Source organism: Capricornis sumatraensis, chromosome 15, assembly GCF_032405125.1.
Source record: "Capricornis sumatraensis isolate serow.1 chromosome 15, serow.2, whole genome shotgun sequence".
NCBI lineage: Eukaryota > Metazoa > Chordata > Mammalia > Artiodactyla > Bovidae > Capricornis > Capricornis sumatraensis.
In genome coordinates, this window is record NC_091083.1 from 32,687,432 (window position 1) to 32,701,961 (window position 14,530).

Sequence of the window (14,530 nt, forward strand, 5' to 3'; positions counted from 1 at the left end):
TTATCTTTTATATTTTTCCTACCCCCTTTCAAAGACAATGGGCTGCCTCTCTGGGTGCCTGATGTCCTCTGCCAGCATTCAGAAGTTGTTCTGCAGAATTTGCTCAGTGTTCAAATGTTCTTTCAATGAATTTGTCGGGGAGAAAGTGGTCTCCCCCTCCCTATTCCTCTGCCATCTTAGCTGTCTTGCTTCTAAGTTGTTTTAAAATCAGTGATCTCAGTACTAGGACACAGAGACAGCTTTTACCTACTGCTTAGATGGTCCATCTTCTCACATCAGAGCACAGTGACCTGAGTTACTGGCCTGCAGTGAGTGGCATGTTTCCGAACAGTTAAGAAAAGAAAAAGGAGGAAACCCTTACTTCCCCATAAGAAGAAAAGGAAGACTGATCTTACATTCCCTTTTTAGGGAAAAAGAGGGAGATAAAATTTTGAAAACGATTGAATGAAATAATGGTAGGATACTTTGACAATCTCCTGAGTAGTTAAAAATAAGAGAGTGAAGGGTGGCTTCCCTGGTGGCTCAGTGGTAAGAATCCACTTGTCAGTGCAGGAGACACAGGTTCAATCCCTAGTCTGGGAAGATTCCATGTGCCTCAGAGCAGCTAAGCCAGTGCACCACAGCTATTGAGTCACCCGGGAGTCACAATTACTAAACTTACGTGCTGCAACTACTGAAGCCTGTGCACCCTAGAGACTATGCTCTACAATAAAAGACGCCATGGCAATGAGAAGCCTGCACTGCAACTAGAGAAAAGCCCACGCAGCAAAAAAGACCTAGCACAGCCAAACACATAAATAAATAAAATTAAACAAAAGTAAGAAAAGGATTTCAGAAATGTGTATTATTTGAAATGCCAGAATCAGTCTGCACCACTTAAGACATCACTCCAGGATTGACTTTTTTTCCAAAATAGAACATGGATCCTTCTTACCTTTGGAATTGAATGTTTAAAAAGCTAACATATTTAATGGGATTCTTAACTCTAATTTTTAAAAAAATCTACTTTGGTTCATTCTTAAAGGGGTTTCCCAAACTGTCACTACTGTGTTATCTAATGAACTTTTTTTTAAACATCCTTCAGAAACACTTAGTAAGAAGACCTGTGTAGCCATGGCTAGTTCTGACATGAAACCAAAATCAATAAGTTGTGCCAAAAAATGGTCAGAAGAGATAGAAAATCTGTACAGATTTCAACAAGCAGGATATCGAGATGAAATTGAATATAAACAAGTGAAGCAAGTTTCTATGGTAAGATTTATGCCTCTACAAATCTGAACTCAAAATGAATTTGTTAGAGGGTGAAAAGCACTAAAAAATAAAAAACAAACAGAAAACCCACCACCAATAAAGCACTAGAGAATACTGAAAGGGAATTCTACCCCAACCCCCTGATTTTATTGATAAAGAGACTAAGGTTCAGAAGAATGATTTTCAGGTAGACTGCAGCAAGAGGTCTCAGCACAGAAACATTAAGAATTTTCTAGCTTTTACTGAGCAACTGTGCTGTGCCAGACAAATCCTTTATGGTAGGCCATAACTCTCACTAGGGTGAGGGTTCTGATAAGATAAGTTCTCTTATCAGATATTCAGTTTGTTTCCTTTCTGTGTTTTTAAATTTCAACTGCAAATTATATGCTTAGTCGCTCAGTCATATCTGACTCTTTGCAACCCCATGGACTGTAGCCTGCCAGGCTTCTCTATCCATGGCAATTCTCCAGGCAAGAATACTGGAGTAGGTTGCCATGCCCTCCTCCAGGGGATCTTCCCAACCCAGGGATCAAACTTGGTTCTCTTGCATTGCAGGTGGATTCTTTATCAGTTGACCTACCAAATTCTGCTTTAGGCAACAAAATCTCCTGACTTTGGCTGTATACTCCAGGCTTTCTTGAGAGAGTGGAGACATGGTTTTGCTTTTCAAAGACTAGACAAAATCTAGATATGGCCCTAGTTTATAATGTGTTTTTAAAAATTCATTTATCCTACTGAACATGGGGAGACTGAGTTTTGAGGAATATTATAGAATATGATATAGTATTCACAAATGTATATTAGGTTTTGGAGTTGATATTACCACAAAGTGTTTATTATTGTTTATTTTCAAATTGTTTTATTATTTTTTTAACAGACTCATTCATGAGCAGGTTTTTCAGATCCCCTTATTCTTTTTCTTTCTTCATTCTATTTGTTGATCTCTACTCCACATTTCCTAAAAAACTAGACAGAAAAATATGATGAAGGCAACCCAGAGCTAAAGTGTAATAGACTCTTTTGTTTAATGGACGTTAACTTAATAGAGAGTATTAGCAGTGGTTAGGTATAAAATTTAAAACCAATACCATATTGTAAAGTAAAATAAAGTAAAAATAAAAATTTAATGAAAAAAAAAAAACTCTCTAATGAGGATTTGACTGATGACTGTGACCGTCCCACATCCATTTTTTCAATTCTAGTAGCATTTTACATTTTGGTCCACGTTACCAAAAGGGAGTTTTCATTACTTTATTATCTGTGGTTTTTAAATAGGCAAAACACAAGCATTAACATCTTACTGCAGGTCAGAAATAAGCTCCATATAACCTTGCCTTCACACTGGGATGCCCCTGAAAGGTGTATAAGACCCAAAGACCCAGGGACATACAGGCACTCCCGGCACCTACACCGTTACAGAAACTGTTGGGACTGAGCTCAGAGATGAGATCAGATTTAAGGGAACACGAAGAACACCTTTAAAGAGAAAGTCCCCAAAAAGCACCTGAGGGATTTGTGTGTGTATGTGTGTATAATGAAGGGAAGAACACCACTATCCATTGAATGACTTGACAATTACAGAGATGTTTTATATTTTACTTCTGTGTATATTTTTTGGGTACCTGCCCTGTACCAGTTTCTGTGCCAGAAGCTTTAAAAAGATAAATATAAAATCAAGTGCCTGACCTCAGGAAATTTAGTGGGCCAGTGGAAAGAGTACAGACTGTGAAATCAGTCTGCCCAGGCTTTGCATCCTGGCTCTCCTCCTTGGCTGTGTAACCCTGAACAAGGTTAATGCTTACCTTGCAGAGCTCAAGTGTAAAAGGGCAATGCCAGTGCCTGCTTTGGAAAAATGTCTCAAATTAAATGAAATCAAGCATTGGAAATACCTGATTTTGTGGTGCTCTGTAGTAATTCTTTGAGTGAATGGTGTTTGGTGAATGATAGCTCTTATTATTCTTGTATCTTGGAGTGGAAGATTGAGAGTGACAAACAATGAAAACTTACGTGAGTGAAAATATATGTGCCCCCACCCCACCCCAGATTAGAGGAAGATGAAAATTTCTTCCTTTAAGGACAATCTTCCAAAAGGGCTTTGTGCCCCAAGAGGCATTTGCAGTGGGCTGTAGAGGATGGACAGGATGATACCCAAAGGCTTGCTTTGATTGGCAGTTGTCTGAAGGGCTTGAGCGATGGTCTTTGTTCTTATCTGAAGTACATGTCCTTATAGACACTGTTGTTACTGACTGATTTCCTGCCCAAGGAGAGCTGACTTGAGGATTATATCAACCCCCCAACCCCATCCCCACCACCACTCTCTAAGGAATGAAGTTTTCCTAGGTTGAATGGGAGTGATGGGTAGAAAGCCAAGAAGGAAAAATTATGAAACAGCGAAGGGTTATAGATGGAAAAAAGGCTAGAGGTTGATGAGACAATATAGCTACTTGGAGGCCCCTCCTGATTTCCAGGGACAAAGCAGCTGGAAGCAGGACCTTGGTCCTTGTCTTCCTTGAAGAAATATTCAGCAGAGAGACTGTGAAGCACATAAAGTGTTTATTGGAAGCAAAGAACCTGTAGAGGAACACCAGGGCAGGCTCAGAGTGAGCTGTACCCAATAGAGGTGGCTTAGATCGCTGATATGGGGGGCAGTCACCTGGTTTATCTCTGACTAGCTGTCTTGTTTGTGCCCACATTTGGTCTGACTCAAGGTCCTTCATGGTGGACGTGTGTGCATCTCTCACCCAAGATGGATTCCAGCGCAAAGGTGTCTGGGAGGTTGGCAGGACATACTGTGAGCTGGTGGCTCCTCCCTCTTTTGTCCCCTTCTGAGACTGATGATCTCTGTGCATGTGCCCAGCTGGGAAATCCCCTTGACCACAAGAATGAGAAAAATGGGGTCGCTTTGTCTTCTGCCCCAGTCAGGGCTCTCATCCTGCTGGTCTTACCTCAAAGTGTTGGCAGACGTGGCCGCAGCTGCTCAGCCTGGGCCCGCCTGTCTCCTTCCTCACTCCACATGAGGCGCTGTGGGCAATTCTAAACCAGCTGCAGGCTACTGCTTCTTCACTGAGTGAGGTGGTTGGGGGACCCTAGTAAATGAGAGAGCCTACTGTTGGCCTCAAGAGAAAGAGAGTGGTAATAATGTCTTGAGAACTTCTTTCTTTCTCCACTGAGGGTAGTGGAAACCACGAAGTCAAGCAGGCTTGACCTAAGTGATGAAAAACATCACTTTTCTCTGTGATGTACCTGTCAGAGAGCCTGCCAGGGTTCATCGGATAGACTGCTACCCATTCTTGCTAACTCCTAAATAAATGAAATGACAGGAGAAAGCAAAAACACATTGTTAGAAAATAAAAGATGTATATCCATTTATATTCGTGGAGCTTCTGTACTCCAGTTTGGAAGTTGTGATTTATAAGTCTGGAGAATGAGTAGCTGCCAGTAGAGATGATGTTGAAGAACAGGACTTGGTTTTGAATGCCATGAACACAAAATCCAAATAATTGGGTTTTGACAGTGATGGAGTAGACTTCACACCATCCAGAAGCAACATATCCAACAAGAGCAGAAATGCACTGGCCTGAGCAAGAAGGCATAATGTGAATTCACAGAGGAAGGGAAAGAAAAGGTCCAAAGTGGATCAAGCCAAACAATCAAGTAAGCAAACCAATATGGCAAATGAGAAAGACTAAGGTGGAGAAGCGAAGAAGAGGTTGCTGAAGACTCTGTTCATGACCTCAAATTTCTATGAAAATGAGCTTCAAGGTGTGCGTGTGAAATATGGACATGAAATACACATTCACCTTTAGAGACATCCAGTCTAGCTTCTTACTGTTGCCTGGGCCTAGCCCTAATTCCCTCCTCAGGTATTATTTTCAGAAGTTAGTAAGTAATAATGCCTGAAATCATTTGTACATATAAGAAGAATAAAGTTTAGATTATTCTGAATGTTTTATCTTGGCTGCAGAGCAGAAATTTAAATCTAGAAATTGGGATCTAGGGAGAAGCATTGAACCAGGTGTCCTTCGGTATAAGGTTACAATGTAAGACATGTGTTGCATGTGTGTTTCTTATGTGTGCGTGTCTATGTGTCTACAAGTGTAAGACATCACTAAGAGCTCTGTTTGGTGTGACTTGCACTTTTAAAGTTTTGATAGTGAACAGTTATATGGAAGGACCATTACAATGTTTGTGTTTTGGTTTTGGATGCACAGGTAGATCGTTGGCCAGAGACAGGATATGTGAAGAAGCTTCAGAGAAGGGACAATACTTTCTATTACTACAACAAACAGAGGGAGTGTGACGACAAGGAAGTCCACAAAGTGAAAATTTATGCTTACTAGCCTTTCTTCTCAGTATTGCTTGCTGTGATCTTTTTTAAAAATCTGTTGTTTCATTTGACATCATGTAAGTGTCATTTTACAAAATACCCACAAGTGCAGACTCCGATGGAATATTTTGAGACACCAAAAGTTGGTCTCTGGTAATCATCTCCTTTTGTTCTAAAATATAACTGCAGTAGCATGCCACTGATGCCCGCCTCAGTCTGGTTCTTCCTGTTTTAACTGTGGTAATGTTAACAGCTGTGCAGGGGAAGAGAAAGCTCCCCCACCCAGGAAACCATTCAAGTGGTCGTGTAGAGGTTAGGCCCACCCCCAGCCTCCCAGCCTTTACCACCTCTCTAGACCATCACTTTGAACTGCCAGATCTGCATTTTGTGGCCCGGGAGCTTTCTCTTGCCTCTAGATTCCTTTGCTTTGCACTGAATTGCCAAGAAATGATGGTGGCTGGGGCAGACAGGTGCCAGCCACCTGCTTCCTCTAGAGGAACGTTAATCTCCTGAGGTTAATCCCCAGTCACATGCCGCAGTATCTCATTGGATGACGTAGCAATTGGTTATCTCCCTTCCTCACCCCTTCCCCCGCTGCCCTGCTGGTCCTCTTCCTCTGAGTCACTTCCTTGGACTTGAAACCTTGTCCTGGGTCAGCTTCTGGGTCGCCCTTGAATCACCACCACAGAAAATATGTTCCAGTGCTTCCTTTAATCACTGCAGTAATAGCCCAAGAACAAGGAAGGCTATTATCCTGGAGACTTAAGAAGTGCCCCCAGATCAGTGAGTCCTGAGGACTTTGAATTTAAATAGATGAAAGATGGCCTTTTATTGTAAAATTTTTGTCACTGGGCTTCCCTAGTGGCTCAGATGGTAAAGAATTCACCTGAAATGCAGAACACCTGGGTTCAATTCCGGGGTTGGGAAGATACCCTGAAGTGTATGGCAACCGACTCCAGTATTCTTGCCTGGTGTCCCCTGGACAGAGGAGCCTGGTGGGCTACTGTCCGTGGGGTTGCAAAAGAGTCAGACACAAATAAAGCAACTTAGCATGCATGCATGCACAAGAATTTTTATTTGTCCCCATTGATAAGTTCTGACCATTAAATAGATTCACGTCATGAGCTTGATAGCTTACGGGTGAACGATGTTGGATACATTGGATCTCTGAAGAAGAAGATTTAGCTTGGGACCAGGGACCAGACTTGATCACTCAAGAGCTTATATGTAGCAGAGTTTTCTTAAAGTATAAAAAAGGGACAGAGAAAGCTTCTGACATAGACATCAGAAGAGGGACGGAGAGTGCCCCCCTTGCTAGTCTTAGCAACGGAGCTATACACTTTTTCAATTGGTTATTACAATAAATGAAAAGAATGTCTCAAGGTTGTAAAGGTCTTATCAGACCCACTCCCAGAATATACATTTTAATATGACAGAATTAGTCAGAAGGTTCTCAAGAAACATGTCCTCAACCAGGATACAATGTTATATTAACTATGACAAAGCAGTGTAGAAAAAAAGCGTGTCCTTTTCTCCTCCTTGAGAACTCCAGACTCCTATCTCCTCCTTGGGGACCCCAGACTTCTTATCAACCTACCCAGGAACTGACTCTCTCAAGCTCATATTTATCAATTCATTCAACTCCAGGCCTGCTTCTGCAGAACTATGTGGCCTCATGAAACTCCATTAGTTTTCGTTGAAGTTGTGCTTTTTCAGAACAAACACATGATGGAAAGGATAAATAGACCAGCAAGCCTCTTGTATGCCTTTCACATGCTGCCTGGTGTCATCTTATTGACCACTTGTTTCAAGTCATGTTTCTGTACCTCTCTGGTACAGAAACCTGATTTTCCAGATTTGACAGACCACTAAGTTGCTGAGCATAGGAGGTCTTCTGAACCTGATCACGCTTTTTAAAAAATTTTCCATGGTAGTATAATTGACCCCAAAGACAGCCACATCCTTAACCCTGGAACCTATGGGTATGGCACCTTACCTGGCTAAAGAAACACTGCTGCTGCTGCTGCTGCTAAGTCACTTCAGTCGTGTCTGACTCTGTGCGACCCCAGAGATGGCAGCCCACCAGGCTCCCCCATCCCTGGGATTCTCCAGGCAAGAACACTGGAGTGGGTTGCCATTTCCTTCTCCAATGCATGAAAGTGAATGTGATTAAATAGAGAACTTGATATAGGGACATTAACCTGGAAAACAGCAGACCCCATGAAATCACCCAGGTCCTTAAAGAGGGCAGCAGACAAGTCAGAGTCAGAGGAGATGTGATGAAGGAAGCAGAGGTCTGAGAGAGGTAAGGCAGGAGCCAAAAGCCCCCCAAAACCACATAAAGCCCCTAGAAGCTAGAAAAGGCCAAAAGTCGATTCTCCGCTCCTAGAGTTTCCAAAAGAAACACAGCTCTGCAAACCATTTGGTTTTGCCAAATAAGACCCGTTGTAGACTTCTGGTTTCTAGTCCTGTAAGAGAATGAACTCATATTGTTCTACACACCAGTTTATGGTGATTTATTACAGCAGCATCAGGAAACAGACATTGACACAGCACAGATAAAGCCAGTAACATCCATAGTCTTGAACCATCCATGGCCTGCCATTTCTGATATTTTGTTTCAGGTTAAGGTTCAATCCAAGAGGGACTTCCCTGGTGGTCCAGGGGTTAAGGCTCTACCTTTCAATGCAGGGGTCGTGGGTTCAATCCCTTGTTGGAGAACTAAGATCCCACATGACTTCAAAAAGTTTGGAGTGAGGCCAGACTTAAAAAAAAAAAAAATTCAAAGAAGTTGCTCAGGCTGTGTTTTAGTAATTAGCATGAAGGTTCTAACTGCCACAGGACCTCTGCAGCAAGACTCACTTCACAAACATGGCCCTAGGAGCTATGACATGCAGTTTTGGTTCACAGAGTCCACATGACTGGCACTTTCTGCATATGCCTTATGGTAAGCTCAGATGGTGCCAATTTTCCTTAACAAATGCAAAAGCCACCTTCTTCTTGGCCATTCTTCATAAGTGCTGGTGCCAGCTGACCACCATGGTGCTAGAGAGCAGCGTTAGCAATTGCTCATAGTAGGGTACCTGTTCTGTAGTGGGACTCAGCCCGCAGGCCTTGGTCCGTGGTGGAAACTGCCTCCCTGCCAAGAGAAGCCCAGTCCTGTTCCATGATGGACAGTGGTATATATATACACTCCATTGTGTATATATACCATAGCTTTTAGAAAGATGGTAACGATAACCCTGTATATGAGACAGCAAAAGAGACACAGATATATAGAACAGACTTTTGGACTCTGTGGGAGAGGGAGAGGGTGGGATGATTTGGGAGAATGGCACTGAAACATGTATAATATCATGTAAGAAACGAATCACCAGTCTAGGTTCGATGCAGGATACAGGATGCTTGGGGCTGGTGCACTGGGATGACCCAGAGAGATGGTATGGGGAGGGAGGTGGGAGGGGGCTTCAGGATTGGGAACATGTGTACGCCTGTGGCGGATTCATGTTGATGTATGGTAAAACCAATACAGTATTGTAAAGTAAAATAAAGTAAAAATAAATAAATTAAATAAAATACTTAGTAGTATAGTATGAATTTAAGGTTTTCAGGCTTTTTGTGGCATTATGTTGGTTGAACACTAGGCCAATTGACTTGTTTCTCAGGACCAATATCACATGTGGCTCAGTGGTAAAGAATCCACCTGCAATGTAGGTAATGCAAGGAGACTTGGATTTGGTCCCTGGGTCAGGAAGATCCTCTGGAGAAGAAAATGGCAACCCACTTCAGTATACTTGCCTGGAAAATCCATGGACAGAGGAGTCTGGTGGGCTACAGTCCTAGGGTGGCAAAGAGTCGGACACAACTTAGTGGCTAAACAACAGCAGTGGGAATCTGCTATGTAAAAAAGAGAGCCCAGCCTGGTGTCTTGTGATGATCTGGAGGGGTGGTGTTGGGGAGGGGAGGGAGGCTCAAAAGGGAGGGGGTGTATAAATATATAATTATGACTCATTTTCATTGTTGTTTGGCAGAAAGCAGCATATTGTAAAGCAACTATCCTCCAATCAGAAAGTAAATAAAGAGAAAAACAAATACCATATATTAATATTAACACATATAGGTGGAATCTAGAAAAATGGTACAGATGAATCTATTTCCAAGGCAGGAATAGAGACACAGACATAGAGAATGAACACGTGGCCATGGTGGGGGAAGGGGAGGGTGGGATGAATTGGCAGACTTGACATATAGACACTGCCATGCATAAATGGATAGCTAGTAAGCTGATGATAGCGCAGGGAGCTCAGCCCAGTGCTGTGTGGCAACCTAGAGGGATGGGATGGGGGCACGGGTAGGGGGAGGGTGCAAGAGGGAGGGGATATATATATATACATATAGCTGATTCACTTTGTTGTACAGCAGAAACCAACACAACATTATAAAGCAATTATCCTCCAATAAAAATAAAGTTTTAAAAATGAGACAGAGAGCACACATGGATGAGTTACAGTATGAAATGTGCTTCTTCCTGACCTATGTGTCAAGTCAAAAATGCTGAAAATCACTGCTTGGGCCCAGTCAGCCACACGCTAATTTTAATCAGAGTCCTCCAGAGAGATCACCATCTGGGACCCAGATTCTCAGACATGCCCCCATCAGGCCAATTAGAGCAGATGCTTGGAACTCTTAACTGAGACCTCCATGCCCTACTCTTATAGAATGGGATAGAATACATTAGAACCAAAAGGCTGACTCTCCCTGGAATGACAGGGAAACTCCTGCCTAACCACATGAGTTGGGACAATGGTCTTTTTCTGTCCTGACTTGAAGTGAAATTTCAGCTCTTCTTAGATCCTGAACCTGCTGGTTTTCAGACTGAAAGTTACACCATTCACTTTCCTGGGTTTCCAGCTTGCGGACTCTAGAGCTCGGGACTTGTCAGGGTCCATAGACACCTGAGTCAACCCCTTATAGGATATTCTTTATATTTCCTGTTGGTCCTATTTCTTCAAAGAACCCTGACTAATACAACCTTCCCACCAGGGGACCCACCATCCAGTCAAGGAGATAAACTCATGATGAACCGAGTAACAGGGCCCAGCAGCACATCATCTGATGCCAAAGCATGGGTAGGAAAAAAAAAAAGAATACTGTGGGCTGCAGAAATTAGGAGAAGCTTTTTTAGAGAGTTTGGGACATGAGCTGAATCTTGAAGGACTAAAATCTGATCAGAATAGGTCTAGTCATAGGTAGAGAATGCCCAAACCTGTAATAGGTACTTCCTGTACCTGCACATAGGTCTTGCCAAATTAATTTCAAATGGGGTTAGGTGGCTCCTTGGGGAGCAGCAATAACAGCTTATTTGTGTTTGTACCCAAGGCACTGATGTGTGGTAAGTACTAAGTTAGTATTTGTTAAATGAATAAAGAAAGGATGGTGCCAACAGAACTACCATAGTGAGAAATGCCACTGATAAGAGATTTAGGTGGACAAAGATAATGTAAGTAAATCCAACAGGGTTCATTTCTCTACAGGAGAACATGCAATCAGATTGTACAGCAGTGATGGGTCTACAACTGGCAGACAACTTTCTGGGCTAAAGGTGACTCCAGCAAGCACTCAGCTATGGATGATAATACTTGAGTAGCTGAGTATGGAGGAGGGTCATTCTCTTTCTGTCTCCAGCCTCATCTTCCTAGAGCACTTGTAAATGTTGGCAACCCTGCCACCTGGACCAAGTGTCCTTCTTCCATCCCAGGGTCTGTGCACATCCTCACAACCTCAGCCCTGCCCGCAGGCTTCGCTGAACCCAGTGTTGAGGCATGGTTCCTTCCTTCTTTGTAGCTCTAGGAGTTGGGCTCACAAGCTCTCAGAGGAGCTCTGAGACTCATCGGCAGTGTGGATCACCCACAGTTTTATTGGGGGCACAAGAAAAATCCTAAAGACAGACAGGAAGGATCATTGAGTGACCCAAAGAGTCTTCCTATGGTTTATGGATTTGTTTCCTTGTGATTATCTTAATTGAAAGGGAATCAAAAACAAGCCCACCTTCTTTCGCTTTGGTATGAGTGGCTCTTCAGGGACTTCTTAATACATCATTTGAATGTTTCCTCAAAAATGTGTTCCTGCTCTCCTCTCAGAAACATTCATTTGTCCAGGCCCCACAGTTGAGGATCAGTTTATTTTAATTTATATTTTAAGCTCAAAAATGTATTTTTTAAATTGAAATATAATTGATTTACAATAATATGTCAATCTTCACTGTACAGCAAATTTACTCAGTTATACACATACATACATTTAAAAAATTCTTTCCCACTGTTTACCCAGGAAACTAGATATAGATCCCTGTTCCCTGATCTTGTCATTTATCTAAATGCAAGAGTATCTAAATTGCATCTACCAGCCTCAAACTGGCACTCCATCCCTCTCCCTTTTCCTCCCCACCTTGGCAACCACACATCTGTTCTCTATGTCTGTGAGTCTATTTCTGTTTTATAGACAGGTTCATTTGCACCATATTTTAGATTTCATATGTAAGTGATATCACACGATAGTTGTGTTTTTCTTTCTGACTACCTCACTTAGCATGAGAATCTCTAGTTGTATCCGTGTTGCTGCAAATGGCCTTACCTCATTCTTTTAATGATTGAGTGGTATTCCACTGCATATATGAACCACATATATATGGACCCTTCACCTGTCAATGGATGTATAGATTGTTTCCATGTCTTGGCTTTTAGGGTGCATGTATCTTTTTGAATTACAGTTTTGTCCGGATATATGCCTAGGAGTGGGATTGCTGGATCATATGGTAGCTCGATTTTTAGTGTTTTAGTGTTTTGAGGAGCCTCCGTTCTGTTCTCCATAGTGGCTGCACCAACAATGTAGGAGAGTTCTGAAAGTCAATTTAGATTCCATGATCTTCCTTGGCCCCCAGGTCCTATTTGATTCCTCCCAAACAGGACATTTCTCTGAGCTCCCTAGAAGTTCTGTGTCCATGTTGCCACCCTAGGCACCTACTCTTTCTGCATCATCACAACAACTTCCATACTGATTTTCCAGCCTCCACTCTTGCCCCTTCCAGCCCATCATCCTTACCATAGCCAGAGTGAACTTTCTAAACCACAAACACTTGGAAATTCCCTATTGTTCTTAAGATGAAGTATAAATGCTACTCAAAGTTCTCCATGGACCTTCATAACCTTGTTGCTGCTTATTCCTTGGGCATCTTCTCTGAAAGCTTCCAATTTCCACATCTAATTGACCGTTTTTCGGACTGTTAAGGCATCTCATTGGCTGCCTGCTGCTCTCCCCACAAGCTAGACTGATGCTTTTTTCCTAGCTGGCTTCCACTCCTCTCTCTTTGCTCAACTGGGTCACATTTCAGAGGAAGCCTCTTCTCATAGTTCCCACTCTCCTCAGTCTGGGGTAGGTGTCCTTTCCCTGACACCTAAGTAACAGACATCTTTTATTTCAGCACTTGTCACACACCGTTGCAAAAGGTCTGTTTTTTCACTCCTCTTGCTGCTCTACAAGACTTGAGCTCAAGGAGGCAGAACTGCCAGTGTTTATCCATCTTTGTGTCTTTGCATTGAAGTTCTAGTAAGGATGGGTGAAAGTGAAAGTTAATTGCATAGTCATGTCCAACTTTTTGCAATCCCCTGGGCTGTAGCCCAACCAGGCACCTCTGTCCATAGAATTCTCCAGGCAAGAGTACTAGAGTGGGTTGCCATTTCCTTCTCCAGGGGATCTTCTGACTCAGGGATCAAGCCCAGGTCACCGGCACTTCAGGCAGATTCTTTACCAACTGAGCCACTAGTGGACAAATGAATGAATAATGTGAATACCAAACAAACTACTAAGACTGCTACTCATGGCTAATAACTAACAAAAGTTGTTACAAGTTAAATAGAGCCCTATGATACAAAGGTAGGAATAATTTATTACCAGAATAAACTGGATCCATTGGAAAATGGAATGCGAGTGGATTCTGAAATGAGAATTGCTTTTCCATGTTCCCAGCCTGGTGCCTTCCCCTGCTACTTTTCCTCCTGGCTCCTGCTGCTGCTGAATCGCTTCAGTCGTGTCAGACTCTTCGCAACCCCATGGACTGCACCCTACCAGGCTCCTCTGTCCATGGGATTTCTGGATCCTACTCAGCTACTACTTTTGGGAAGTTCGGTGAAGGACCTTAGCCTTTTATCTCTCAGGGCTTCCCACTGGGAAACTGATTCTACAGTCTCGGATACCCTGCAATTTCAGCAACGGCCACAGTGGTACCCAAAGTGGACTCCCAAGATGACAACTCATCAGTCTATGGTGGACAGTATCTGCAAGACCAAGACGGCAGGTCCACAGACTGCTTCCAGCCTCAGTGCACTCTGCCAGGGGCTAGTTTTCCTTCATCACCCTTAGACCCCAGAATGGCCTTGACTTTCTCCCCTCACTGCATCTTCTTTTGGAGTTCCTTGCCCATCAAAGAAGTTCTAATAATGTTGAACTTTGAACTTCAAAAAGGGTAGAGTCTTCCCTCTCTTTTTAAATGCTCCTTTGGCTCCTGTAAAAATGTCTTCACCTCTTTCTCCACTAGCAGTTCCACATAAGGATTATTGGGAGAGACAACCTTCTTTGAGTTAGAAAACTTAACTAACAGGGAGGGCTGTTCATGGGTTTTGTCAAAGAGCCAGCAGGCTCCCACATCCAGTAGCTTTCTTCAAGCATCCACCTTACCAGTCCCTGTCTGTCTGTCTGTCTGTCTTTCTCCTTTACTATCTCCACACCTCTCCCTCCCCCGCTTCTCTTCTTTTCTTCCTCATTCTCTACCTCTTTCTTTCTATGCATGTGTTATTGATAAAGAAAGGAGAATGCCATGCCTCTATATACCTAGACTTTCACTCATGAAAGGATTTGGCCTTTTCCATCACCCATTATCTTGATTAAGCATGTCTA

General features: G+C 42.8%; 1 protein-coding gene across 1 annotated transcript; it reads left to right on the top strand.

The window, feature by feature from the left end:
• The first annotated feature begins 1,095 nt into the window (after positions 1–1,095).
• Positions 1,096–5,591, top strand: MEIG1 (meiosis/spermiogenesis associated 1). The gene is made up of 2 exons (XM_068987821.1): positions 1,096–1,251; positions 5,463–5,591. Exons 1-2 carry the CDS (start codon positions 1,114–1,116, stop codon positions 5,589–5,591), a joined length of 267 nt encoding a protein of 88 aa, XP_068843922.1. The 5' UTR covers positions 1,096–1,113.
• Positions 5,592–14,530: the final 8,939 nt, after the last annotated feature.